This window comes from Apteryx rowi, unplaced genomic scaffold (assembly GCF_003343035.1).
Source record: "Apteryx rowi isolate R43461 unplaced genomic scaffold, aptRow1 scaffold_1, whole genome shotgun sequence".
NCBI lineage: Eukaryota > Metazoa > Chordata > Aves > Apterygiformes > Apterygidae > Apteryx > Apteryx rowi.
In genome coordinates this window covers 4,376,804-4,402,826 of record NW_020447196.1, presented here as the reverse complement: position 1 = coordinate 4,402,826, position 26,023 = coordinate 4,376,804, and the positions used below count along the sequence as shown (strand labels likewise).

The following is a 26,023-nucleotide window of genomic DNA, read 5'->3' as shown; positions in this document are numbered from 1 at the left end:
CAAATTCTTCTCTAGCTTCCAAGTCAAGAGGGAAGAAATAATCATTTTTATGACTTAAACAATGCTTTGGTTTGTTTTTAAACTGGGTTTGATTAGAATTTTTAAGGACCTATTGTTTTATGTCTGATACGGTTACTGTGTGTTGGCAGATTTTAATCTGTTCCAGTGGTTTGCTGGCTGGACAGGGATTGCATGTTATGTCTGCATTTTACTGGCACTGCCAGGGGACATCAGGCCTTTTGCCCTTGTCTGTGCACACTCAGAAATTAAATGTAACCTTAACCTTAGCACAACTTGGGGAGAAGTTACTACAACCTTGCCATAGCAATTTTTTTTAGTAAGGTTGTGACATCTGTGCTGGCAAAAAAACCCACCAAGCAACAACAAAAAAACCCTGCTAAATCATTTGTGGTTTAATCATTGTCACATTATAACCACAAAGTGCCCTAAGTAGCAGCCAAAAAAATCCTGTTAGGCCTTTTCAGATCACTCTCCGACCAAAGTGGCTAAATACCAAGCAGTAATTCTAAATTACTTTTGTATGCTGTTTCTACTTTATGTTCTAGAATAGTTTCTAATACAGCATCAGAAAATAATCACTTGAATGAAAAAACCACTGAGGTAACAGCAACTTAGGCACAACTATAATGTGATATTTTATAATAATTCTCCTTTTTAATTCTACTGTTTACACAGTTACAGCATGTTCCTTCACAGGTAGGGATTGCATTTAATTCTTCATTTCACTAGAAGCATTCCTTTCCTTTTTTCTGAAATGAAAATCTGCACTATCAATAGCGCGATCAAAGAGACAATGTCCTTGTATAATGTTCCTGAGTGTTTTAAGCATAGTGCGTTGTCTGAATTTTGGTGTTTTTTGGCAAATGGAAAATTAGAGAGGAAATATTTTCAAGGAAGTAAAACAATATCTTTTTTTTTTCCCTGTTTTGTCAGTCACAATAATATCTAAGAATATCAGGTAACACTGAGGTTGATGGAAAAAAATAAATAAAACTAGCCCTTGGGGTAGACTTTAATATTTTGCCATTTTTATACACAGTGTATCACACTTCTGCAAAGCTCTGCTATATTATTAGCATGGAAGCTATGTCTAAAAAATGACCAGCCACTATGGTTATATATTGTTTAATTAATCCATGGCCTGTCACATTCCATTTTCAGACATAGCCGCTGTCTGGTCCACGCTGTGTACTTGGCTTTATTCAAGGGATCTCAAATATTTCCATTGCACGTGTTGCTGTAAAAGGTGCTTTTACCCTGGCCTCTTGCCCGCGCACAGGCTGCACGGCGAGTACAGGCGCGGGGCTCAGCGAGCCTCAGGAGCGGGGCTTTCTGTGGAGCCAGGGGCTGCGCAGGACCGCGCTGCCTGGTATCTCCTGGGCAGAGAAGTCAGCATGGAGCAGACACACCATCAGCAGATTTTCCCTAGCGCAGGCTCATTTTGGTGCAAGCTTTCAAAGTCCAAGGACCTTCCAATCTAGCTTTCTAAACCTCATCTGTCAGTGGGGTATGACTGGTTTAGAAATTGGCTTAAAGATAGTAATGGAACTTACCTTTTTACACAAAAAGCCTGTCTGCAGCTATGATAAACTTCTCCAGAGCTTAAAAATAATAGTCCTGAATAATAGAACAATGTTTTAGCAGGTGATTGGTGATGGGAAGCTAGTTCAGATCGGTATTGCAGAACAGTCAGCGGTTGCAGTAACACACGCAACTAATGTCAGATCCACCTGTGTAGAAGTTTTACGGGTTGGTTTTTTTTAGTTGTGTTTTTAATTGTTTTGTCTCACTATAAAACTGATAATATGGTATTTGACTTCTGCTGTGTCAGCTTGCAGCAGGTGACAGAGCCGTCTCCCGGGCAGGGGCTAATCCAAGGAACTAAGTGCCTGAACATCAGGCAGCCTCCATGAATAAAGCCCCTTTGTAAAAGATGTTTTTCATTCATTTTTGGTTGGTTGGTTGTTTTTCTTCATGTCTGAAAATGTCTTTTTGGATGGGATGTTCCTTGGCTGTGTGCAGGAGGGCATCTTTATTATCATTTTCTGTGTTTTAACATGCTAAAATTATTCACACACATATTCACACAGACATATGAGCAGAATATAGATGTGTCTGTGCTTTAACACAGAGATCCTCACTTCAAGTCCTTCCAGCACATCCAGCTTGTGGAATCACATGTTGTATGAGAAGAGATTACCCAAAAGATTCTGTTCACAGCTTTCCTAGGAAAGCTGGCTGTGATATTTAATTTTTCCTCCCTTATGTGCTTCTCACAAGTACTGAGAGTTCAGTATGTCTGTATGAAAATCAGATTAGCAGAGTCAGAGGACTTTTGTACCCCAAGTAAACTCACTAGTTTACTTAAACTACAGTTAAGTGCAGATGTGCTAGCCAGCCCCTTAGATGGCTAGGTTTGTATAGGCCATTGTAATATAAGGATTCCAATTGCAAGATAACCTAATAAAATTTAGGTTTAAAATAAATTTGAAGAGTTACCTATCTGCTTATTGTATATTAAATGCATATAAATATGAATATATTTTTATATATAAACATGTACTGGAAGTTCTTTCTTGATTTAGGATGTTTACTTCCTTCAGTAGACTGTGTCCAGTACTTTTAAGTAATTGTCATATTACTGTAAAGTAGTTGTTTCTCTTAACAAAGTTAATGCTTTTGAGATTATAAGGGTATCAGGAAATGTTTGAAGAAAGCCTTGTATTTAGAGCTTCTTTCCTTGTCAAATTACTGTTTAAAAAATGGGAGGGAAAAATCTGTTTGCACTCTATAATCAAAGTTTATTCCTAGCATGGTGGGAATCAGTTCATATCAAGGAAGACAGGCATATTGCCATTTTTTTAATTGAAGAGCAGTAAGGTCATTCCACTTAGTTCACTATCTCTAGTCAGCTCAAAAAACCCTCATATTTTATCTTAGCACAATAATAATAGTCTATGTATGTATGTACGACTGTATTATACAATGCTTGTAGGTTAAAATTTCTGTATTCCAAATACAACATAGATTTAATCACATAGAGTAAAAATTCTCCAGATTACAGTATTTTGAAGTGATTTGGAAGAGGTTGTCTAATAGCGTAAAATACCACCATAGCGTAGTCATATTAGAATAAAACACAGAGCCAGACAATGGAAAAAAAATATATATAGTGTATCTAAGCATTTTCATTCTTTTTTTTTTTTTTAATTAAGACTCTATTTTAACACCTATTTACTTGCAAAATGAGATTTGTACTGTTTAACAGGGCACCTGCAGCAGTAATTTAATTTCCTGGTCCCCAGTGCTGTGCCCGGCCTGTTCACAGCAACTGCTGCTGCGCTTCTGCCGGCTGGGACAAACTGATGGCGCCGGTCGGGAGGGCCGTCGGGAGGGGTCCAGCGCCGGTCGGGAGGGCCGTCGGGAGGGGTCCGGCGCCGGTCGGGAGGGACATCGCGGAGGGGTCCCACAACTTTTGCGGGCTCTGCTCTGGGTGCTGCTGCCGGTCAGAGGGAGAGGCCAAAACTGCCCAATTTCCATCCAGCTGCAGGGATTTTTTTTCCAGTGGAGCTTTTTGTTGTCCTTGGTCTCTAATGAAGTAGCTGAGATGGATGCAAACCAAAGCAGATGGAGGATGCAGAGTGCTGTGGGCAGGAGGCAGCACGGGAAGTAGTCAGGTTGCTTCTCAGTGAGGGGGAAAAAAGAAAAGTAGCGGGCAGGGGAAGAAGGGGCTCTATTGGTTTTGCTCAGGAATCAGAGATGCTCAGGGTTTACAACCACACCAATTTTTAGTTAGAGCAGTAGTATCAGTGATTCACTTTATTCAAGTTTTGCAGAAAATTTGATGTATATTTTTGATGTTTTAATTTCTGATCAGTAAAGCTGTCTGTGATATTTAATTTTTCCTCCCTTACGCGCTTCTCACAAGTACTGAGAGTTCAGTGTGTCTGTATGAAAATCAGATTAGCAGAGTTAGAGGACTTTTGTACCCCAAGTAAACTTACTAGTTTACTTAAACTACAGTTAAGTGCAGATATGCTAGCCAGTCCCTTAGACAGCTAGGGTTGTACAGGCCATTGTATTATAATCTTTGTATCTCTTGTTGTAAAAATTTACATCGTTTTTAGCTTATCATAGTTACAGGCACCTTTATCAAACTAAGAATTTTTTTTGTATCTCTTGAAATGGAATCTGTAGGTTTGGATTAGGACAAATAATATCAGCACAGTTGCAGAGGGAAGCTTTATTGCAAACAGCAGACCCCTCATCTTCAGTTCTCCTTGCAGACACTTCTTTTTAAGTTCACGCAGAGCATCTGGGGCTCCAGGTGTGTTTTGTCTCCTAAAACCRGGGTTCTGACCTTGGTGCTTATATCAAAAGCGGATAAAGCTTCAGGTAGCTGAACACAGTCCATTATTATATATGGCTTTGCAGTCATGGAGATGAAAATAGAAGACTTACAGTAATATTTAGCTACGAAATCCTGGAAGAGATCTCAAAAGAACATCTCATTTCCCAAGAAAGAATAATAAAGACTTTTAGAGCAGTTTCAGTTGATTGCAAAGTGTAGAAGCTGAGCCGGGAGTTGCAGACAGAAATTCTCTATTCCTACAACTACAGAATAAACAGGAAAATTACCGTGATTCAGTAATACTTCCAGTTTGATATCAGTAGTATCAGTGCAATAGACTGTAATGAGTGGAATTTAGCAGGTAATAGATGGGAACCTATTGTGAAGTAGCCACAAAATAATTCCAGATGAATCTAGAGTAGTGAAAATTGCAATACAATCAATGCTCAAAAAAAAGTAATATTTAAGTTAATATTAAGAAAGACAACGAGGTGTGAGCTCTCCCTGCTCTGGGGAGAAGAGGAGGCTGCCCGTCACCAAACTGACCTGCTGAGCTGCTCCATGGGAGGTGTTAAGGGCGGCATCAGGGTGCACTTGTGTCTGCGTGGGCAGTGTGCAATATTTAACAACCACTTGTTCCTCACTCCGTTTCTGGCCTTTATATCAGGGCCATGTCACACGATGGGATTTTATTTAAGCACTCCCATAGGATTGTTGTATTTCAACCTTTGAAGCCTCAGTACTTTTAGCATAAAGTGCTAATGTAATTATGAAGTAACATTAATGTTCACAAGATGCTAAAGCTGTGTGTTTAACTGGAGTAAAACAAATAGAACTTGATGGAAGTTTGGCCTTAAAAATTGCTGGTTTTTTTCTTTAATTTAATCATGCCAAAACTGAACAAGGAAAATATTCTTTTACTGTACCTTAGCCCTAGTTGTCTTGACTGTGCAACCACTCTGTTGATGATGACTCAAAGCCATGGTGAACTAATTAAGACAGTACTGTGTTACTAACAAAAGGGCTGCTTTCTTCCTCCCTCCTCCCCCCAGCAGTTTGTCAAACAAAATTGTGTCCTATACCAAAGTAATAGAAATCTAATGTATCCTGGCACTCTGTCTCTAGTCAACCAACAGTATTTTGTAATGCTGTTTTAGTATGTGTATTAGAGGACTTGTGTTTTACATAGCCCATTGACACAAGGGAATCATTAATTTCTGGAGAGTGTCTTTGCCAGAAAGATGTGGGCTTTAAATCTTCTACATCCATAGAAAAGTCCTAGCCATCTCACATCTTCTAAATGGGTATAGTCACTATCAAAAATAATAGGTATAGCAACATCTTGTGCTCTGCATTTAAAATAACTGCATTTTACCAGTTGATATTCTTTTGGAAAACACACTGATACATCTGCATCTGCGCAGACATGTGCGGACTCAGAGTCTTAAACTTTTTTTGTTCAAATCCAGATTACAGGATGCTGTTGTTTCTCATTTGTAGCTTTCTGTGCTTTGCATGCACGTTAAGATAACTTGTCCTGTTGAAAGTATTTTTGTGCTAATGTAGTTGCTCTTTCCACCTTTGTTTATTATATAAATGAAGGACACGTGTTACATCTGCTTCTTGAAAGTTGTCTTTAAAAACTTTTAGCAATAGTTAACTCAGCTGCTTGTTTCTGCTCTCCAAGGGGTCGCCTGGCCTGATATGCACCGTCTGGCTGACAGAGTCCATCTGGAGGAGCTGACGAGAATTGGCATTCTGAAAGGCAATGTAGATGACATGGTGAAGGTTCATCTGGGGGCAATATTTATGCCACATGGACTTGGACACCTACTTGGAATTGACGTGCACGACGTTGGAGGCTACCCAGAGGTTAGTGTTAGTCCGTTCTGGCTTGCCTTGCAGATTAACCCCTCTGAAGTCACTCAGCATTGCTCTTAATTTCACGATTAGTCAGCCACCTCTTCCCTGAGGTGGAGCAGATGTGCACTGCAGTGCATTTCTTTTTCTGGATGTGGTATTTTATGCAGTTTACTTTAAGGGGATCTATTACTTCATTAAAACATAAATTGCTTTTGGGGAGAAGTCAACTGATGCCACCCTTCAGGCATTCTTCATCTGTTGAACATCTGTACCAATTACGGTCTTCCTCCCTGGCTCAGCAGGGCAGTGTGTATCGCGGGGGCGTCACTTGTGCCACGGCACAGAGATCAGTGCTCTGCCCGCAGCCCGGGCGGGCACACTCTCCAGCCCCCTTCCAGATGTGACACAGCTGGGGGAGCCCAGCGCTGCACCTGGGCTGGGAAACCCTGATGGTCGTGGTCCACAAACACACTGGCTCCTGTCCTGTCCAGATCATGCCATCCAAGCTTTGATCTCCACTGCCAGCGTGGGCACCGGTACAGATCTATTGTCCGGGAATACAAATAGAAAGGAAAAGGCCATTAGGTCTTCTTGTCTTTGCAAATGTGAAATCATAATTTCTTGTGTTCTGAGTTTCTATAGAAAGCACAGAATGATTATCTTTTTCCTTGAGCTAATATGATGGTTCATGAGTGTGGTCTGAAAGCAGAATGGGTATAATTCTGTACCCAATGGTAAGATGTTTGCAATGATACTAAAAAATCTCTAAGGGGAATCGAACTTAAGGTTTGAATAAAGAAAGAAAGTTTGCAGCAATTTCAGAAGGATTTTCTTTGTGTTGCATTTTGGTTTTTCGAGGCTGACAGTTTAAGGGTTTTCAATAATACAATATGAAAATGGATCTGTGTCCTTCTTTCTTTTCGTTATGTAAGATAGTTCTCTTATCTGAATAATAAAACAAGAGTTTGTTAGGTCTGGTTTGAGAGCACTTAAGAGCTTGTTTCTGTTGGATGGACAGGCTGCATAACAGCTAATGTTTCTAATTTGTCTTTCGCAGAGGAGAAAGAAGTAATATATGGTGTTTGAGGATACTTGTATTTTTAAACACTACAATATAATTATTGTTGACACACAATATCGTGATGACAGTATATTGGCTTTGGCTATTAAACTTACATGTAATGAAAATGAAACAAAAATCAAAAGCAACCCTGTGCTGGGTTTAAAACTTCCTCACTAGCTAGTAGAGAAAGGATGGTGGTTGTCTTCTCTCCTTCTCCCAAGGGAATTCTCTCTGCGTGCAAATACCAGCGTTCAGTAAAGCACAAGAGATGTGGTGCCTGGGAGAGCTCGTGGACTCCGAAATTCAGGAGCCCAGCATTGCGTGCCTTAGTGTAGATTGTTTTAGCTTATGCTTGTGAATAACCTTGCTGAATTTGGTGGAGTTTCTTTAACTTGAGCACATGTTCAAGCCTTGGTTGGGTGGAGAGTAAACTAAATTTTAGGAACAAGCAAGAAGAATTGTGGGCACGAAAAAGTACCATTTTGCTTTATGTCTTGACGCTGTATATTTTGAAAGTTAGAGCAAGCACCTTAATTACAGAGGAAATTCCAGGACTGATTTTTTGGGAGAACAAACATCAGGCCCTGTGCAACTTGCACGTGACAGCAGGTTTCTACAACATGACATGCGGGCTGCAGAATCCGGTTTTGAAACTGATTTTTAGTTACATATGACCAAATTTATAAATAATAATTACCCAGTGTACTATATAATTTAAGGGTCTTTTTTTTTGACAACAGACTGATCTGTCTGCTGTTTTGGACATGCAACCTGTAATAGATGAATCTAAGGCTCAGGGCTTGGATTCTCAAATGGGTTAGGTTCTCCACTTTGACGTTTAAGGTGTATAAAAATACTGGTGCTCTGTGCAGATACAGAACTTTATACTTGGAGATACTAAAATTATTTGTGGGTGTAGACATGCAACAGCATTCTTAAATTTGTGATACATTTGCCTGGCTAATTAGTTTCAAAATCTTGTCCTAAAGAGCAAATTCCCAGAGTATGGGGAAGGCTGTGCATGAACTCGCGAGCAGGGGGTTACAGACACCGCTGGCTGTGCGCGCGGGCAGGCGCGCGGCACCAGCAGCATCGGGAAGCGGCGAGCTGGGGTCGTGCCGCAGCGGCTGCGCAGCCCCGCGCTGGGCGCGGGTCCAGCTCTGCCGCGCTCATCCCTTCGTCCCCGTCCCGGCGCCTGTGCTGCCTGGGCGCTGGGGCACCCGGCGGCGCAAAACCCCATGGCAGAAGCCTGTTGGCGGACGAGCTTTATTAGGACGCCGCCACCGTCCTTGGCACGGTTTTGCCCCGGCAAATCTCAGTGTGGGCACTTCCCGCGTGAGCGTGGGCCCGGCCGCAGTACATGGGAGACGGCTCCTGGTCCACACTTCACTGCTTCCCAGAAAGGTGTATTTTGAAGATAGCCGGTAGACTCTGGCATGATTTTGGTGTGTTTTAAATGTTCACCAACTAGCAAGATTTTTACAAGGAATTTTATAAAGCTGTTTGTGTGTTTATTATGCAGCCCATGCCTCTAGTATCATGCTCTTTTTTTTCTGACTGGTTGAGAAGAGTTATTTGCTTTTGGCTGAGGGAATTTCTGGGAGTATTACAAAGGATTTTTTAAAAATAAAAACTTTCCAAGTGGATATTATTCCATTATTTTTCCTCAAGTGTAAACAGTTACATTTGGAATAATACAATAAGCTTTAATTTCTTAATTTTTATCCGTCACAAAGTTTCACATGTTCCAGAAAAACTATTTCCAGACATTGTTAGCTTAGATTAGTTATTCATTAGTAGCCAAAGGTTGTTTTATTTTTTTTCAAAATTGGCAATAATAAGTTTTCATCTTTTCCAGTAAGCAGCTTTCACATGCAGCGTTGAACAAGCACTTTCTTCCTCTTTGACAAACACTGTAAAACGTTTGCACGTTTTCTGTAAAGGGTGCTCTTGGATATTAAAAAATACAACATTTCCTTTCCTTTATTGCCATAATAAAGGATAATCAGTTTTAGCCAACAGTAAATGTGGCCTCGCGACTACTTTAGGACAAGATTTTTAAAAGAACATAGCCTCCAATATTTCTCTTTTAAGCACCTAAGTAAACGTCCTGATTTTCAGAAGTACTCGGCAGTCAAGAGCTCCTTTGAGAATCTGGTCTCCTGTAGGGTACCATGTTATTCCTAGTGGGAAGCTGAGTGTTGAACACTTCTTTGAAAATCTGGCTGCTTCTTTTAAGGGTCTAACTAAAACTTGAGCAGTTCTGAAAATCTGGCCCCAGTGGTACTAATCACTTCAGCAAATCTGGCCCTGAGTCAGAAAGAGCTAGCTTCAAAGGGTGAAAACTCCACTGGGTTTAGCTTCAGCTGTAAAATTTAATCATGGAGATAGTTTTCCCACACTCTTTCATTTGTTTCTGGGTAAATTCAATATGGGATATAAATGAGGATTTGTGCCTGTTTCAATTGAGAAAGTGTGGTAGGTGATCCCAAATTTTCAGACCCCGAGGTAGACGGGGCTGAAGTTTTCATTTAAATCTAGGTTCCGTGTCTCTAGATGCTCGAGTTGATTCAATTTCATGTTATATTAATTGACTATAAGGCTCTGAAGAATGCTAAGTACATTTTATGACTTTCTATAATAATAAGCCAGTTAGGTTAATAACCACTGTCATTTAACATCTTGTGAATTAAGAGTTCCATTTTGTTTTGTTTTCAAAAATTTTAAGATTTACCTTAGTTTATGGTTTTAATTCATTTCTCTGGTCTCATGAAAAGCTGATCCTTTCATTGCTATTCACCATCAGCAAATGAAGGTTTGAGGCTTGTTTTGATCCTGGAGTTATCCATGTCCTTCCATTACTGTGCATGCTTGGGGAACATCTTCACCGTTCAAAGAGGTGCACAAGCACTGCCTGGCTCTAGCAGAAAGCTTTCTCCCAGGTCCCACTGACTCTCTGGGGATTTAGGTCACTAAAGCTGCTTGAGAATGCAGGAATAATCTTGTTCCCTTTCTTGTTCTGGCAAAAATCATCTTCCTTATGTATCCTGCTTTAAGCAGATTTCTTCCTTTTTGTGTGTGTGTGGCTAGCATTGCAAATGATGCATTAATGTTTTTTCCTTTAAGAAGCAGAGGATGAGGTGAATTTATTAAGGAGCCTAAAGCTTTTACATAGAGCCCAAGTGATGCAAATTGCTTCACTTGGTTATAACCTTGCAAAGCCAGAGCCTTGCTGTGGCTTCGTGTACCCAGGACCTGCAGACATGAAACAGCCAGTATGACAGGCACTTAGATGAGCACAGAGTAAAAGGGCCTTTCACCAGCTTTAGGTTTAGAGTTTTTTCTTGTAATCGGTTGTACACCTGGAGAAAAGATGAGGAGAAGCCTGCTGCTTTGAGGAGAAGCCCCTCGAATTCACTCTTTTTGATTAGGTTCCTTTATGACAGAGTCACGACATGGTTATGTGGGCCACTGAGCGAGCGCAGTGCAAGCATGAAAAAATTTGTAAAGACTTTCAACTCTACAGGGACTTCCATATAGAATAGTGCTGAAATCCATAATGCTCATTGCTGATCTGTTGGATCCAACCACCAACTAGGAGAATTTCCTGCAGCATAAGATTTCTTTCCGTGGGATTTTTTTGCACCTTCCAGTGTTAGGTTAGTAGATCTTCTTATCCCTGCTGCAGCATCTTGCATGTGTGCAGAATTGTGCTCAGTTCCCAGCAGCTTTTCCTATAAGGATCGACGCTTGAGTTTGGGTATTTATAAAAACTGGGGAGGTTAGGGGAGCCGAAGAGGAGGGAAGGCTCAGGCGTGGTTTCAGTGCAATGCCGTGGCACAGAGCACGCCCTGTCTTACCCGAGGATTTCCCTCCTTCTCGGAGAAGGACAGTGGTGTGCTCATGGGTTTTCTGTTGCTTGGTTTGGGTTTCGTTTGTTTTGGTTAAATTTTTTGAAGGAGATACTTTTTGTTTGTTTGTTTTACTAATTGGCCTTTGTTTTAAAAGACTTTGTGTACTAAGAGAGTTTTGATCAGAACATTTATTGTCCAAATTTTTCTGAAATTTTAGCAGAGAGTTAACACAGCACGTGTATTTCTGAACAATTCACTGTAGGTGCAATAGGAGAGAAAAACCAAGACAGGACAACCCTGATGTGAACTATATGTAAAAGTAAGGTATAAAAAGTATCACAGTATACTTTAGGTTTTTTGCTATGCAATTTTCTTTAATATTAGTAACAGAAGAGCCACAAAAGAAAAAACCCTTTCATTTGAGACTATTGCCTATGTATGCTTTCTGGGTGTCGCAAGAAACCTTGCCCATTAGATTTTAAAACAGTACTTGCAATTGGTCTCACTTTAAAACAGTGCTGCTGGTAGCTTTTGCAATTCTTTATCTCAATTCCTTATGAATTCTCTATCTAAATATTCTCCTGGATTTCCACATTTATGTTGTAGTTCCTAGCTCTGTGATTTTTCCTGTTTGCTACCTCCCTGTTATTCTCATGCTTAGGTTTCATGAAAAAAAGAAAAATTATAATCTGTATTTTGTATTATTTTCATTCTGATAGCAGTGGAGCCTGGTGACACCCAAGATGTAGAAGTGACAGGTGAAGTTATGCTCAGAACGGTGCTGTAGCGACGGGCTGAAGTTCAGCTCGCTCTGAGGCAGAGCAGGCTGTGCTACCTGGAGTAAATGGCAGGCGATTCTTCCTCATCCTCCGYAGTAAAAGGGAAGTTACTGTGCAGCCTAAACCTGATACCACAGTTATTATCTGGGAAAGGAATAAAAACATTTACAATAAAAATAGCCAATTAAATACCATGTGCCTTCCATTCCCCCAGTATTAACTTTGAGCTGCGTCCCCCAAGCTCCGGCTAGTAATTAGAGTCTCGTGCCAATGTGGAAGCACTGCCTTGCAAAAACCACAAGCGGTACGCGATGCTCGAGGCGCGTTCGGGGTAACCTGCCGCCGAGTTCAGCGGCTCGGCTGACTGCAGCTCCTCCAGGTGACTGCCGGCAGCTCGGGCTGCTGGGAAAAGCAGGACAGACTGAACAAACTGATCTTCATTAGCAGCACTCAGCTAGAGAAACAAGGGCTTAGAGGGAAGGGGCCAGGAGACAAGTTGAGTGGAATTCAAGGCTTTTATTTTATTAGCTGCATAGGGCTCCGTTCTTTCTACAATAAATGAGCTAATTAGAAGTTGGGTATACACAGTGGGAGAAGAGGGAAGAACGAAAGAAATGAGATTTTATTTTAGTATTGATTTTCATATTACCTAAATATAATGTTAGTATTCTAATTTAAATGCTTGATTTGAAATTAACTTGGTAAAAGAGTTAGGACTGCGCTGTGTTGGATGTGGTCTAGATGGGACAGTCTGTTCCTCTGGCTCAAAAGAGATCTGTGATGAGTTAGGTGGAAAAAGTACCAGAGAGTAGTTTGTGTTGCTGTGTGGGTCTTTGGCCCAGTATATAGAGTTACGGATCGCTTCAGTGCTTTGGCCTGCGCAAACCTGCACGTGACACACGCTGGGCGCTGCAGCCCCGGTTTTGGGAGGGGAGGCGTCGCGGCACCTCTGCGCTTGCCCATACCCATCCCATGTAACGGCCACCGGCGCCGGAGCGAGCCCACCACGGCTCGCCTGTCCTCGTCTAGGGACAGGCTGAGGATCGGGCTCACCCGGTCGCAGTAATCCTTCCTCCCACTGAGCTAGTCTGGGGATATTGCAGCTTCTCATTTTCTATAGACACTTTACTGGGGAAGAGGCACGCTTGTATACTTCCTAATTCCCTACTTATTCCAAAAATAGATCTGTATTTTATATTACTGCCCACTTAACTTAATTTGAACTTTTATTTTGCTTACGTAGTAATGAAATCAGTTTACATAATAATTCTCTTGTTCCCTTGACAGCCCTTATTGCCTAGACATGCTGTTTTTTGTTACCTTACATGAACCATTAATTGGAGTCTGATGTTCTTGGCAGCAGTACAGTCACAAATGACAGTGTCGTACATCTGTGCTTCCTGCGCGAGCGGCTTGACTTCAACATGTGAGCAGAACCTCCAAATCAAATTGGTCTTAGAAAACCCTTTTGGATATAGGTTATTGCTGCAATATACAGGAAAATAAACAGCTCTTTGAAAAGTAATTTTCCCAAAATATCACTGGGAGTCTCTTTTTAGATGCCCAGGTGATAATTCTTTCTAGATTATTCTCTACACTTTTCTGAGGCAAAATACCAGTTTATGCTTCGCAGCTGTATGCCACTGAGTGCAAGAGGGTCCTGATCCGTGGCCAGGCCTCCAGGATATAACAATTATAGCAACAAGATATCCACACGACTGCTGCTCCAGTGTGCAAATTTTTACTCTTCATTTCATCTAACTACAAAACAATGTGACAGTTATTGCTGGAGTCAAGGCATTAGTTGTTTAGCTGCAAAATATAGGGAAGTCACCTCCTTACAAAGTAGAAAACGTGTCTGTAGCAGGAGGTTCTTACAGAGAGCTGCCAGTGCTGGTTTTGCCCACCAGGATTTGCTCTCAGCAGAGTTTGGCATTACATGAAGCACCAGTGTCCTTATTTCAGACCTGTCACCTTCTATGTGTACATGTGTGTGTGTGGGGGGGGTGTCAGTGATTTAAAAAAACCACCTCTTTTGTCCTAGTTTTTGTAAACAACCTAAGTCGACTGACAGCTGAGGAGAAGTGTTGGCTGCCCCACCTGATGGACACGGTAGCCACGGGGATGAGCGCAGGTGCCTCAGAAGTCGGCGCTCCCATGGGATGCTGGAGCCGTGCTTTCATGTACATTTTAAGCCAGCAGTTTTGTCCAAGGAGAAGTTGTGTCATCTCCCCAGCTTGGTGGCCCTCTCCCTTCCCCACACTGCTCTTGCTTTGAGCAGCATGAGTTTTCCTACGGCCTCGCGGTGAGACGGGCTGGACTTGTTCTCTGCTGCAATGTACATGCAGACGCATACACGAGATAGCCAGAAATTCAGTCTGCCATCTCCCGTCGCACACCTCTTGTAGTCAGCACCTTGCTAGCCCCCGTTAAAGGGAGTGGAGTCCCCTCAAGCTCACCAGCTGGCATCCCACTTCGAAACGCGGAGCAGTGTTACCTTTTTTCTAAAGACTCTTTTATGCAAGAAATGCAGCCACTACCATTTCCATAGGAACTTCAGTGTCCCCAAAGTCCAAAAGTCTGGAGGTGAAGCCAAGAGCTGACACAGCCTAGAGCTGAGTCAGGACTGGGGCAATGTCAGAAATGCTTTGTTTCTAAATTGCTTCTAGAGCAGTTAAAATAGTAGTTTTTGGGGAGCCAGAATATTTGGGTGCCTCAGGGACCCTGCCCTTCATCATTGACTGCAGAGGAAGACCACACTTGTGAAAGAGGTTTCCAAATGTGACTCCCCTGGTTTTGCCCATTGCTGGCAAACATGCTATTAGCATCTTGGACGAAGCACTGAAAGCAGAATCAGACCATGAGCAGCCCAGGCAAAACGTCTACGTGTTACTTTAATGGCTGTACATAGATATATGAAGTGGGCATCAAGGCTTGATCATCACACCTGGTGTTAAACCTCATTTGTTTTAAGCACAAGCAAAAAATGCACATTTGGTGCCAGCGCTGCCTTCAGAGGATGTTTGCTGTTGTTTGCCTCACTGTGCATTAGTCTTTCTAGCATCTGTCTTGGATTGACTGCCTAAGAAAGGGAGTTTACAAATAGAATTGAAGAGAAGTATACTTAAAAGCCAAATATGGGTTATTTGTTGTAAAGCAGCCGATAGATACTTGGCAACACACCAAAAGGTCCAGACACTAATCTAATTGTTTACAGCTCATGGAGAGATTAATCCACAAGATTGGATGCCCTCATTTCCTTTACGCATTACAATGAATGTGGAAGATGCCAAACCCCATGGGGCAGCAGCAAAAAGAAAAATTGCTCCATTTCAGTGCAGTTATTGTTTCAAGTGTAGAAATATATTGATTCCCTTTCATTTTTGATAAGAATATAAATGCAAAGTGCCTTGGTTAATATCAGAGCATTCTTGTTTCCTAACTTCAGTAAGACAAAATTGTGCTCTCCAATTTTAGTATAGTATAAAGAATAATCTCAAAATCCTGTGCAAAAACTCAGATCAAACATGTGAATAAAATGTATCAAATATACAATGCAAACTGTCAGACTACAGTTGGTAAATCCCACTGGCCTGGTTTGCAAGGGCACCAAGAGCTGCAAACGCATCTCTGCAAAGTGGGCCCACCTACGGGTGGATGTCTGAGCCGGTTAGCTCCAAAAATCTTGGCTGCTGTAGGATATTGTGCACTGGAACAGAATAAGCTCTCTGAAGGGGAAAAAAAGAAGCCAGGATACCTGGGGTGACCAGTGAGAACAAAGCAAACGCTGTGGAGCAGCTATTGCAAGCAGCGTTTCTGTGAAATAGGCTTTCTCCAAACTGCAAGTGGAGCTCGAGAGCAAATAGTGCTATTGGCTTATACACATTTTGAAGGGGGGATGATGCGGTAAGAATTAAAACACGGCTGATCCGCAGGGTCGTCACCCGCTGCCACCCCGCACACTGGTATGGATGAGAGGAGGGAGGGAGGGAGGGAAGGAGGGAGCCTCCACACCGGGACGGCAATGGGCAACACGCTTCATCCTGGAGAAAGGGAGCATTTCTTCCCACTGGTACCAGTCACGGTGCTAGGGCTTCTGAAAGGAGTCCCCCTCCTATGGGCAAGGAAAATTACCATGACTTTGGCCATAAGAGCTACCTGGAGACCAGTGTTTTCGGTAAATGAAGTCTTGATCTTGCAAACCTGCTGGCCTTTAACTCACTGGCTGCAGCAAAAGTGTTTTCATGCATGAAGTGAAGGGTGTCTACATGCTTGCAGGCTGGCAGGCCTGTGGTCTGTTTACTGGTCATCATATTTTGTTGATGAAATTATGCTACAGTTGCAAAGGATTTCTAAAAGCTAATGGGATTGAGATATATTTATTCAGATGTTGCAATACCTGGCACATTTGGGGGGAAGAAAATTAATATCCTGAACTAGTCTTTGCAAGGTTTCTAATTCCTTGACTAAGCATGTCCTCATATATCATTTTACTTTACCAGCTTTTGGGAAGGAGAATGTTTTGCTAGTTGGGACTTGTTTTGACTTAGTTTTTAATAATATCAGTCAGCACCACGTTGCCTGAAAGTCTGAATCTGACAAAAGTTTAGTTTTAAATGGGCTGCTTTTATGAGGTCATGTGTAGACTCATTGCTCCTGAATCAAGATCATAAATGTGTGATTTTAATAACATGCAGTGAGAATAAACATTTGCATATCCATGGAGAAAGTGTGCTCCACTGCATAGTTCAGCTATTTCAGTCATGATGCAGAGGGTGCATTTCAAGACTTGCAGGTCCCTTAAAATATTATACTAGGAACTTTGGAGGGGAGGCTACAGAAAAAAATAATGTACATTTTTGTTTTTTTCCCTAAAGAAATACTTCTTACATGGTAAAGAGTGACAGTACCAAGTATCTCTAAAGCCAGAATTTCTGCCGTGCAAAAACAGTTTGGCGGTTGAGTTTAAAGCCAGTAATCACTGTATATGAAAGCTAAATGAGCATGATGAGACAGAGATAACTGTACAGCACAATTCCAGTTAGGTTTCGTATCTTGGGCATCTTGTGGAGCAATCAGTGTAGGAGGGTTGTGATGGAGGGTCAGCCACGGGTTGAGTTCCTGCAGTCAGAACAGATGTTTCTCTCGCAGGGAGTCGAGCGCATCGACCTGCCAGGGCTCAGGAGCCTGCGAACAGCCCGGACGCTGGAGGCGGGCATGGTACTCACCATCGAACCGGGCATCTACTTCATCGACCACCTCTTGGACCAGGCCCTCCACGAGCCCACGCAGTCTTGTTTCATCAACAACGACGTCCTGCAACGCTTCAGAGGATTTGGCGGGGTGAGTAACTCTTGACCGGGTAGTTTTCTGAAACGGCTTTTCTGCTTGTTTGTCCTTACTGCATACTTGAGAGGAAATCTTTCAAAAGTTGTGTCACGCATAAGGCTGTTCCTGAAACAGCACTTTGGGCCATTTCACCCTGCAGACAAAATGGGGCGTTTTGTTGTTTTAAATGCAGTTTTAAACCTGACTTACCTAATTAACAAAAGATACATATTTTTCCATTGATTGAAATACCTTCTGCCAACACCCTACCGTTACGTGCCAGGTAGATGTTTTGTCTTTGTGCAAAACGTGTTATGAAACTGGAGCCTGAGATTCATATTCCAGAGGTAGCTTCCTTGCAGCAGCAAGTCAGGCAGGTGCTCCTGCCTAGGTCAGAAGAAGAGCCTTGTGCTGTTTAAGTCACCGTGGCATTAGAGAAAAGCAGGAACAGTTGTTCAGAGTGGCACGACACCTGTGAGTGTAAAGTCTTCCCTGTTTTGCAAAGGCATGGCCAGGGGTCCTCGTGAGCCCTCCGCTCCAGGTGGCACGCTGCAGGGCTTATGCAGCCGCGTGCACGTGGAGAGGTCGGCCAGCTCGGGAGAGAAGGGCAATCTGAATGGCCTCTTCTGCTTGGACAGCTGCCATGTCCGGGAAGAAGCCCCGTCCCTCCGCGTTCTCCAGAGCACACTTCCCCTTCAAAGCCACCACCCGAGCCGAGTGCTTGGAAGCCTGGTAGCTTCCAGCGGGTTTTGGTTTTCGTAGCACCGGCATCCGGAGGGTGCCCCATGGATCTCCGAGCTCCCAGATTCGCACACCAGGGGGATAACGCAGGCAACTGGGATACCCTATCCTTCATCCAGCTTCTGTGCTCAGGCCCAACACGGCGAGCAATTACTGGCAACGGTGGTGATTTTCTGGTATGAAAAGTCACTCATTAGGAATTGTCTGCTGCTGCCATCGACTAATTTATTGCTGTAGACCAGCCGTGAGAGGGAAATTACTGTAGCACTCTTGGTCTGAGTGCCGTTGAGCCCCAAAAGACGCGTTGTGCAAGCCATCACCAGCCATGCGAGTCAGCCAGGCTCCTGCACAGCCGCCCAATCCAGCCTGTGCAATCTTATCGAGAGACCTGGGACTTTACCCTCTGCGGTGTTTAATTCACTACTGAGGCTTGGGCCGTTATCTGTCCCTGTGCTGTTTCTTTATCAAGGCTTCCAGCCAGCCAGCTGCGATACGGATGAACAGTGGGCAGTTAACTCTGCGTTTGCTAGCTCTGAGCCTGTTATGTATATGGCATCACACGCTGAGACATATTTTAAAGGAACACTGTAAATGCACTTGTGTAGCTTAACGCCACTTGAAAAGAGGTTTAACTGTTTACACTTATCTTGCAAGCCGTCCGTGGGAGTTATTCGGTAGTTAGACTGATTCCTGGTGAGCTTTCACGGGAATTCCTCATGGCCTGGAAGTGCCCAGGGAAGCCCACCGGTTTTCCATGCGGTGCCACCAACACCCCCGCCAGCTCTGCCGGCTGGAGGCAGGCGTGTGGCTCGCCCAGGGGCTCCGCGTTGGGAACGAGCTGCTGGATCGGGCGCTTTTGTGCCAGAGGTTTCCTACAAAGTCTAACTTTCCCCTGTTTTTTGCTTAGCTTCCTGTAAGGATGACTTGTAAGCAGAGCTAGCCAACAAACTTTGCTGAAAGGGGGAGCTGCCCAAAAAGGATTGAGCAAAAACCTGAATCTCTGATCCCCCTGTGAACAATACATTTTCCTTAAAAGAAAAATAATAATATGTGCACACTCTGAGCCAGATGTTGTCACTTGATTTTGTCCCAGAAAAGACTTGAAACAAAGTTTGAAACTGAAGTACATCTGAATTCTACAAAAAAAGCTGAATTACAGTGCAATCAAAATAAATTTGACCATCTTTACAGTTCTAACTTGATCCTGCATAAGTAGAAGATGTAATTTGTACTGTTTAGAGTGCTTAGTTATCTGCATTCTGGTTCATTTTAATTTATCTAGAATTAATGAATATTTCTTTCAAATATACATGAGAAAACTTCCTCTATATGATTAAAAAAGATCTTAGCCCAGTGTTTCTACTGTCAAATATTGACAGTACAAGTGTTAGTATTGGTATCAGTTCTAGCTGAAGAGCTCACTAATTTCATGTCCAATCTTGCTTCATAAGATTTAAGTTTAAAAGAAAAATCCATTCTAAAAATGGAAATAAATAGTCCATTTCCCTCTGCAGAGCTCAGCACTGATTAAAGTGCTCTTAATTTGGTTTAGTTTAATTCACTTCAAAAATGAATTTAGATTAACCAAGGTAACACCACTGTAGTTCTGAGTAAGACTGTCCACACAGGGAAGCTGTGGATTTTAATGAGTTCACCTGGAATTCATGTCTTTTGTAGGTTTAGGTTAATTTTTCTCACTGCGACAAGTCTCTACATTAAGAACAGAAGTGTTTGTGCCAAAAAAAAAAAAGACTGTAGCCATGTGTTGTAATTTATGCTGCTCAGTATTAGCCATAAAGAGACGGTGAAAGCTGCAAGGGAAAGAAGAATGAGCGAAAACGTGAGGTTTCCTTCACCGCTTCTTGCTTGCTGGCGCCGTTCTCCGGTGCGAGATCGGGTGCCCCAGCACGGTTTGTGCACGTGTTCAAGACCGGCATCGAGGCAGCTCTGCGTTTCTGCCTACATGCAACACAAACACCAGGCTTTGCAGCTGAAACTAGGGCTCAGAGACCTGATAATTTGGCTCGTTATCAAACACGGTGAAATATGGGGCCCCCGGTGCGAGGCAAGCGGTCAGGCTGTGCGGTTCGGCATGTGGCCGAAACCCATACGGTTGAGAGTGCCGTTCCCTGGCCCTTTGCTAGCCTCCTGTGCCGATTTGGGGAAGTCGCTCACATGTACTTCAGCTCTTGGTCTGTAAAACTAAAACCCAGTTCACTGAGGGCATGAACCGTGTGGGGTGAGGGCTGTCTGTGGGCTGGTGGGGCGCCAAATCCACCACATCACCGCTCGGCCGGGCAGTGCAAGCGCCCTGGTAATGCCTTAGCAGCGATGTGCAAGGAGAGGTGTGTGTACAGCTGTATGTGCGGCTCCGGAAAAGCATCCAATCCCCAGGGAAGAGGAAATACCAGCTCCCAGTGCTGCCCTTTAGGGGCTCCATTCTTCAGAAGCCGATTGCTGATTCATGCAGCTCATAGGATGTTTTCTCACAGACTCAGTAAAACCATTCAATCTTTTTGTGGGCTAAAATACTCAGTCTCTGTTTAGGCTTTATTTTGCCCCAGGATTTGTAGAACTGGTGCTAGAATTAACATGCGAAAACTCTATGTGACTTAGAGAAAATGCAACTAAATTTTAAATATATTACCTTATTTTATTTGCAGATTTTTCTCATTTAAAAGTTAAATAGCTTCACAAAACCCAGGACCTTGAAGACATGATAATATTATCATACAATTTTTCAAAACAATAGGACTTTCCTTATTCAGGAACAAAGGTTAAACCAAATAAAAAGCAGAAAATATTTCCCCTTTTGCATCTCTGAAAGGATATTTCATTGCTTCTACCTTTGGCTCACAGAGCCACGCAGTTGTCTTTGTCCTTATTTTCATTTTGCATTAGGTTGAGCTCCATTTCTAGGTTTTGTGGTGAATGTGTGTTGTGGAATGAAATAGTTTACTAGGCAATAAACATAATAATGCTCATTTGCTTTTTAACATTTCATTTTATGCAGCAGTAATAATGCTACTCAAAGCATATTTTGGAAAAGTTTTTACAGAAAAGCAGTTGTCATAATGAAATATATAGCTTGCTTTAAAGTTGTTGCAAGAGGAGTGATAGTTGTAGGCAACCCCAAAACAGCTACTCCTTTAACCCTTTTCTCTTAAGTTGTCTAATTAATATAATTAGGTTAAACTAAGAGCAGTTGTTTCCAGCCTGTATTTAGCTTGTAGTTTATTGCTGCTTTCTGAGCTTTGATGAAGGGATTGTGTGCCTCAAGCTTCTTTTTCCAGTCATATCAGTTGATCTAATGAAATACATGGCCTCACCCTACAAATCTGGATTCTCTTTTGTAAATGTTTATACGTAGACCTTTAAAATAAAGTGTGCCTGACGTGAGGACTTCCTGCTGAATGAGAAAAGGGAAGACTGGCAGGATGGGATAAGAGAGTCCAGTGTAGCACAGAGGCTGTTAGCCTCTACACAAAACATCTCGATGTTACCGTTCCGTGTGACACAGGAACAGGCAAGTGTCAGCTGGTTCCCCAGTCCTGCAAAGTCCTTGAAGCAGACAGAAGCGCGTTAATTTATTTAGTATGATGGCATGGTGGACCACATCCTGACATCATTCTCCAGGCAGGTCTCCTGCTTTCCACAGCCATGCTCAAACAAACGATCAGTAGATTAAAATAAGGAGACCTGTCTCCACCAGTGGTCTTTTTTAATCACATCTGGGATCTGTCATAGTGCTAATCTGGACTGCTTGATTGGCCAACACTGTTTCTTGATTCTCAAAAGCCTTTTGTATATATCATCATCCGAAAGAAATGAATGAGTGCTACAAGCCCTTCTCTGGGAAGATAACACAAGAGCCCTGGGGAGCGTGACTGTATTAGTAAGTCAGGACAAAGTGCGAGGCTGTATATATAGCTGACAAGAGCCTTGGTATTTAACTCCTATGTTGTCCTGGGCTGTGCCCGCACGGCTCTGCTTTGGGACAGAGTTGGGTCCACTGAGTCAAGCCATGTGACGGGCGGCTGTTGGTGTTAGGCCGTTGTGCAATCAGATCTATCCAAATAGATCATGCCATTGCCCTTGATAAGAAACAGGCATCTTAGGGACAGCGCTGACATTCCTGGCCACTTTGCTGTTGCAGGAGCGCTTCTGAAAAATGCCATTTTGTGCAGAAAAAGCAAAGCCTTCCCGAGGGTGTTTGCAGAGAGCCCCTGAAAGGCGCTCGTGCAGCCGGAGGCCTCGCATCTCCGTTTGCTGTTGCTTTAAGCTGTGCCGGATTCCAGCCCCCTTTGTGGAGCCTTGAAATGAGCAGTGCCGAACAAAGAGCCTGAAAACAGGGACAGCTCTGAGAGCCAGTTTCATAACAACTGTCCCCACTGGGAACGGCAGTCCCGCGTCAGTGAGCCTTGCCAGTCAGATCCAGCATCTTTTGTCCATTTGGACAGCAGACAAGATCAAATGCCGGGCTCTCCTGTGGGGAAGGTTTTGCAGGTCCTCTGAAGAGTCTTCTTGTTGGTGGTCAGTTTGAGCTTGGTGTGAAGCCTAGAGGGCATGCATAAAAAGGGCAAATGCAAAATTTTCCCCTTCCCTTGAAAACCTGTATTCCTTTGCACTCATGTTGCTGTTAAGCAGAGGGAGCATATGCACTGGAAGTGGCGAGTCTTTCTTCACATTTCAGCTTAGGTTCCTACAGGCAGAAGCATGGTCTGATTCTGGAGAAAGCTGTCCCAAGAGTGGTCAGTGAGGCACCATGGGAGTAGCAGGTCCAGATGCCTCCAGCCACATCCCATGGACCATGTGGAGCTGCTGACGGAGAGCAGGCTGCTGGTGCGGTGCCAACTCCACTCTTCCCACAGCAGCCCACTGCCCGAGAGGCAGCTAGCAAGGTTTGCTTTCTTCTGCATGGTCTCCGAACAGTCCCTCTCCTGCGTGATCTGTGGCTGCGTGTGGCACTCTGAGCTCATGGGCCTGCCCAGCCCTCCTCTGCTTGGCAGCTCCCAATCTCCTGGCCTTGACAGTTCCAGCACCTCCCTGTGCTTTTCTCAGTCCAGGTCTATTGCCTCCCCCCTCTGCCAGAATCTCCTTTTCCAGACTCCTCCTCCAGCCCCCATCTTTCTTCGTCCCTTTTTCTCACTGCAAAATTGTCCGTTCCTAGGCTCTAGCCAGTCCCAAAATGACCTTTGCAGCCCAGTTATTTGTCAGTCCCATCTCACCCCGCTGTGTCTCCCCTCCCCCGTCTCCTTCCATCACTCTAACTCCATGTTCTAGCTCATTCCCAGTCCTGATTTCCTCTTGTGGCCAGTTCCACTTTCTGTCCTTTCCACTGGGCACAGTGTGGACAGACCCCTTGCCCCACGTGCTCTTCTCTCTCCCCGCTGGCCTGGCTCTCCTCTGCTCTGCTTTCAGGGCAGTCACGCTCCTCAAACCTAGCGCCGAAGCACTGGTAGAAAGCATGAGACGTTGAACTGGAGCACAGGAATAATTTTTTTTTTTTTTTTTTTTTGGTGCTAATCCTATTCTCTAAGCAGCTGAATGCTCATGGCTGAAATTCTTCTGTAGCAGGTACAGCAGTAAATTTCAGCTCAAATAGGTGACGCTTTGCAAAGCTAGAAATACTTGGGACAAGATCCTTTCCATAGGAAGAGTTCGCTAACATTTGTGCTTCCCACACCACAGCTGTGCCAGCTCTGTGTTCGTTGCTGTGCTTGCTGGTGGGATGCTTTGGCTTTTACCGTGCCACCGGGTCTGCTCCATGGGTTCCTGCATTTCTACACGACTCCCCTGGTGCCAGTGGGTTTTTGGCAGGGCCAGGTCTGTCCAGGCGTGTTGTGCTCGGGTTTCAGACCGGCGACGCTCTTTGCAGTGCCGCAGTGGTGGTGAATCCTTGGCTTATTATTCATTCAACTGGCCAAATTCGAAGCAATTAATCAAAAAAACCCACCCTGTAAAAGTCGTTTGAGTGCATAGACTTGTTCCCCCTGTGTTGCCCATCTCCCCTTCTGCAGCAACGCGTGGGCCTGGCAGAATATACTGAGGGCGAGGAGACTTGCAGCTTTCAAATTTACAGCTGTCCAAATCAAATGTGTGAACTCAGTGGAGTTTGTTTGTTTAATTCTGCTTTATAATACACTTAACTTGATACCAAGTAGAAGAAATAATCTGGCAAAGACATCATTAAACAGTTTAATAAGGACTGGATGACTCATTTTGTTTGAACAAATGGATTATTTTGCAATCAGACGTACAAATGTTAACCAGCTTTATTTTTAGCTGAAAATGTCAAGAGGTCAGAAACAATTAAAGCAACTGTAAGGTGGGAGTCCCCAGAGTTTGTGTTCTCTTGGATTTACACCTTACTAAAATTGCTTTTATTACAGCTTAGCGACTTACTAACATTTTTCTGATAAGATAACGGGAAATGACTATGTAGGCACATTTACTAGTAAGAAGAGATTAGAGTCAAACAGAAATGGAACATACTTTTCATTTTAACAGAACAAGAGCTGGAAAAACTGAGAGGACATGCTTTTCTCTTGCGTGATTGAAAACATAGTGATTGTATTTTAAAAGGAATGTCTGACCTGCCTAGTACTTTCTCATCAGCTCAAAATTCTGTGTTTAGAGTATCCACTACAAGCTATTTCATGTTACAGTTCCTGCTTTGAGAGTTAATTGTATTTAGAGGAAAGAGAATGTCATTTTTAAGCGCAAAGCCTGCAGCTCAGCAACAGGACTGCTTTGCATGCAGGCACTTCGGGCGTTAGTAAGACACCAGCACCACGGTCGGATCTGTCCCTAACAAGCTGTGCACTAGCGAGACTGGTGGCAAATCCAAGGGCAAATGTTTCTTTGGCTGCTCCTGCTGGCCAGGGCATATCGGTAACTGAGTGTTCTCTGTGACAGGTCCGAATCGAGGATGACATTGCGGTGACGGCCACTGGAATGGAGCTGCTGACGTGCGTCCCACGTACCGTTGAAGAAATAGAGGCTTTCATGGCAGAAGGCCAGAGCAGTGCCAAGTCATTTGACTGCTCATCCAGCCAAAAGCAGTAAACGTCAGGATGGTACTTACTGTCTCACGCTAATCAGTCATAGTTTTGATTTAACGTTGCAGCATATAAAATAAAGTGTATCCAATTCTTAATAGCAAGAGAAGCAGGCAGGCTATTAGCTGGAATGATTCATTCACTAAAAATGAAGGTAGAAAGCTTTGGCACTAGATATCCAGGTAACTCAAATGTTGCTGCTTGCAATCAGCAGTTTACATTATGAAGTGCCAGCTAAATAACCTTGCTGCATTATCAGCGGGGCTTATACTCCTTCCAAATCTCAGCTCATCTTTCTTCCAATAAAATCTAAATTTTGATGATAAGGACTCTTTAAAATACCAAATGTATTAGCTGAATGCTGTCAACAATTGTTACAATCTAAGTCCTTTTTCTAAACTTCAGCACAAATATCACAAAAAAGAAAGTAAAAATCTCAGCTGTTCTCAGTGGACATAATGACACATATCTTTCTTATGGATCTTATTTCAATATTGATGGAGTAAGCAGAATCAGATTTTTATTAAAATTTATTCTTGGCATCATTTGTGCTCACAACTTCGTGTTCATTATGTTCTTCCGCTCCCTATTCCTGCTTCTTTATCTGACCTTTCTACCAATTCGTGCTCTGGAAACTTTGACCCTTCATTAGCCAGATTTTTCTGCTCTGGGTAGTGAGTGTGCTGATCCTTCACACACAGCCCACGGCCTATTAGATTTGTACATCTACTTGTCCCTTAAAAATGTAGATTACTGTGGTGTTCAGGAGAGCTGTAAAAATTGCAAGAAGAGAGTATCTTTGGTGCAGGTCTCAGGGTCATTCAGCAGAATATGCTCTGCAGAATGATAGAGTTATTTTTAACTGTCCAGTGTTAGCAGGTGCAGAATTAAATCACGTAAATTTTATTTGGATACACCACAACTATATTGATAATGATCACAGAATGATTTTTCCATTCATT

The 26,023-nt window shown here is 43.1% G+C and overlaps 1 protein-coding gene across 3 annotated transcripts in view; it reads left to right on the top strand.

Moving 5' to 3' along the window:
• The window catches only part of PEPD (peptidase D), a 143,477-nt gene extending 117,871 nt beyond the window's left edge, over positions 1 to 25,606 (top strand). For all 3 annotated transcript variants that reach the window (XM_026059308.1, XM_026059317.1, XM_026059322.1), the window contains 3 exons: positions 6,060 to 6,244; positions 17,083 to 17,274; positions 24,919 to 25,606. In XM_026059308.1, coding sequence (XP_025915093.1) covers positions 6,060 to 6,244; positions 17,083 to 17,274; positions 24,919 to 25,068 — 527 coding nt within the window. In that variant the 3' untranslated portion in view covers positions 25,069 to 25,606. The remainder of the gene's footprint in view (positions 1 to 6,059; positions 6,245 to 17,082; positions 17,275 to 24,918) is intronic.
• Positions 25,607 to 26,023: the final 417 nt, after the last annotated feature.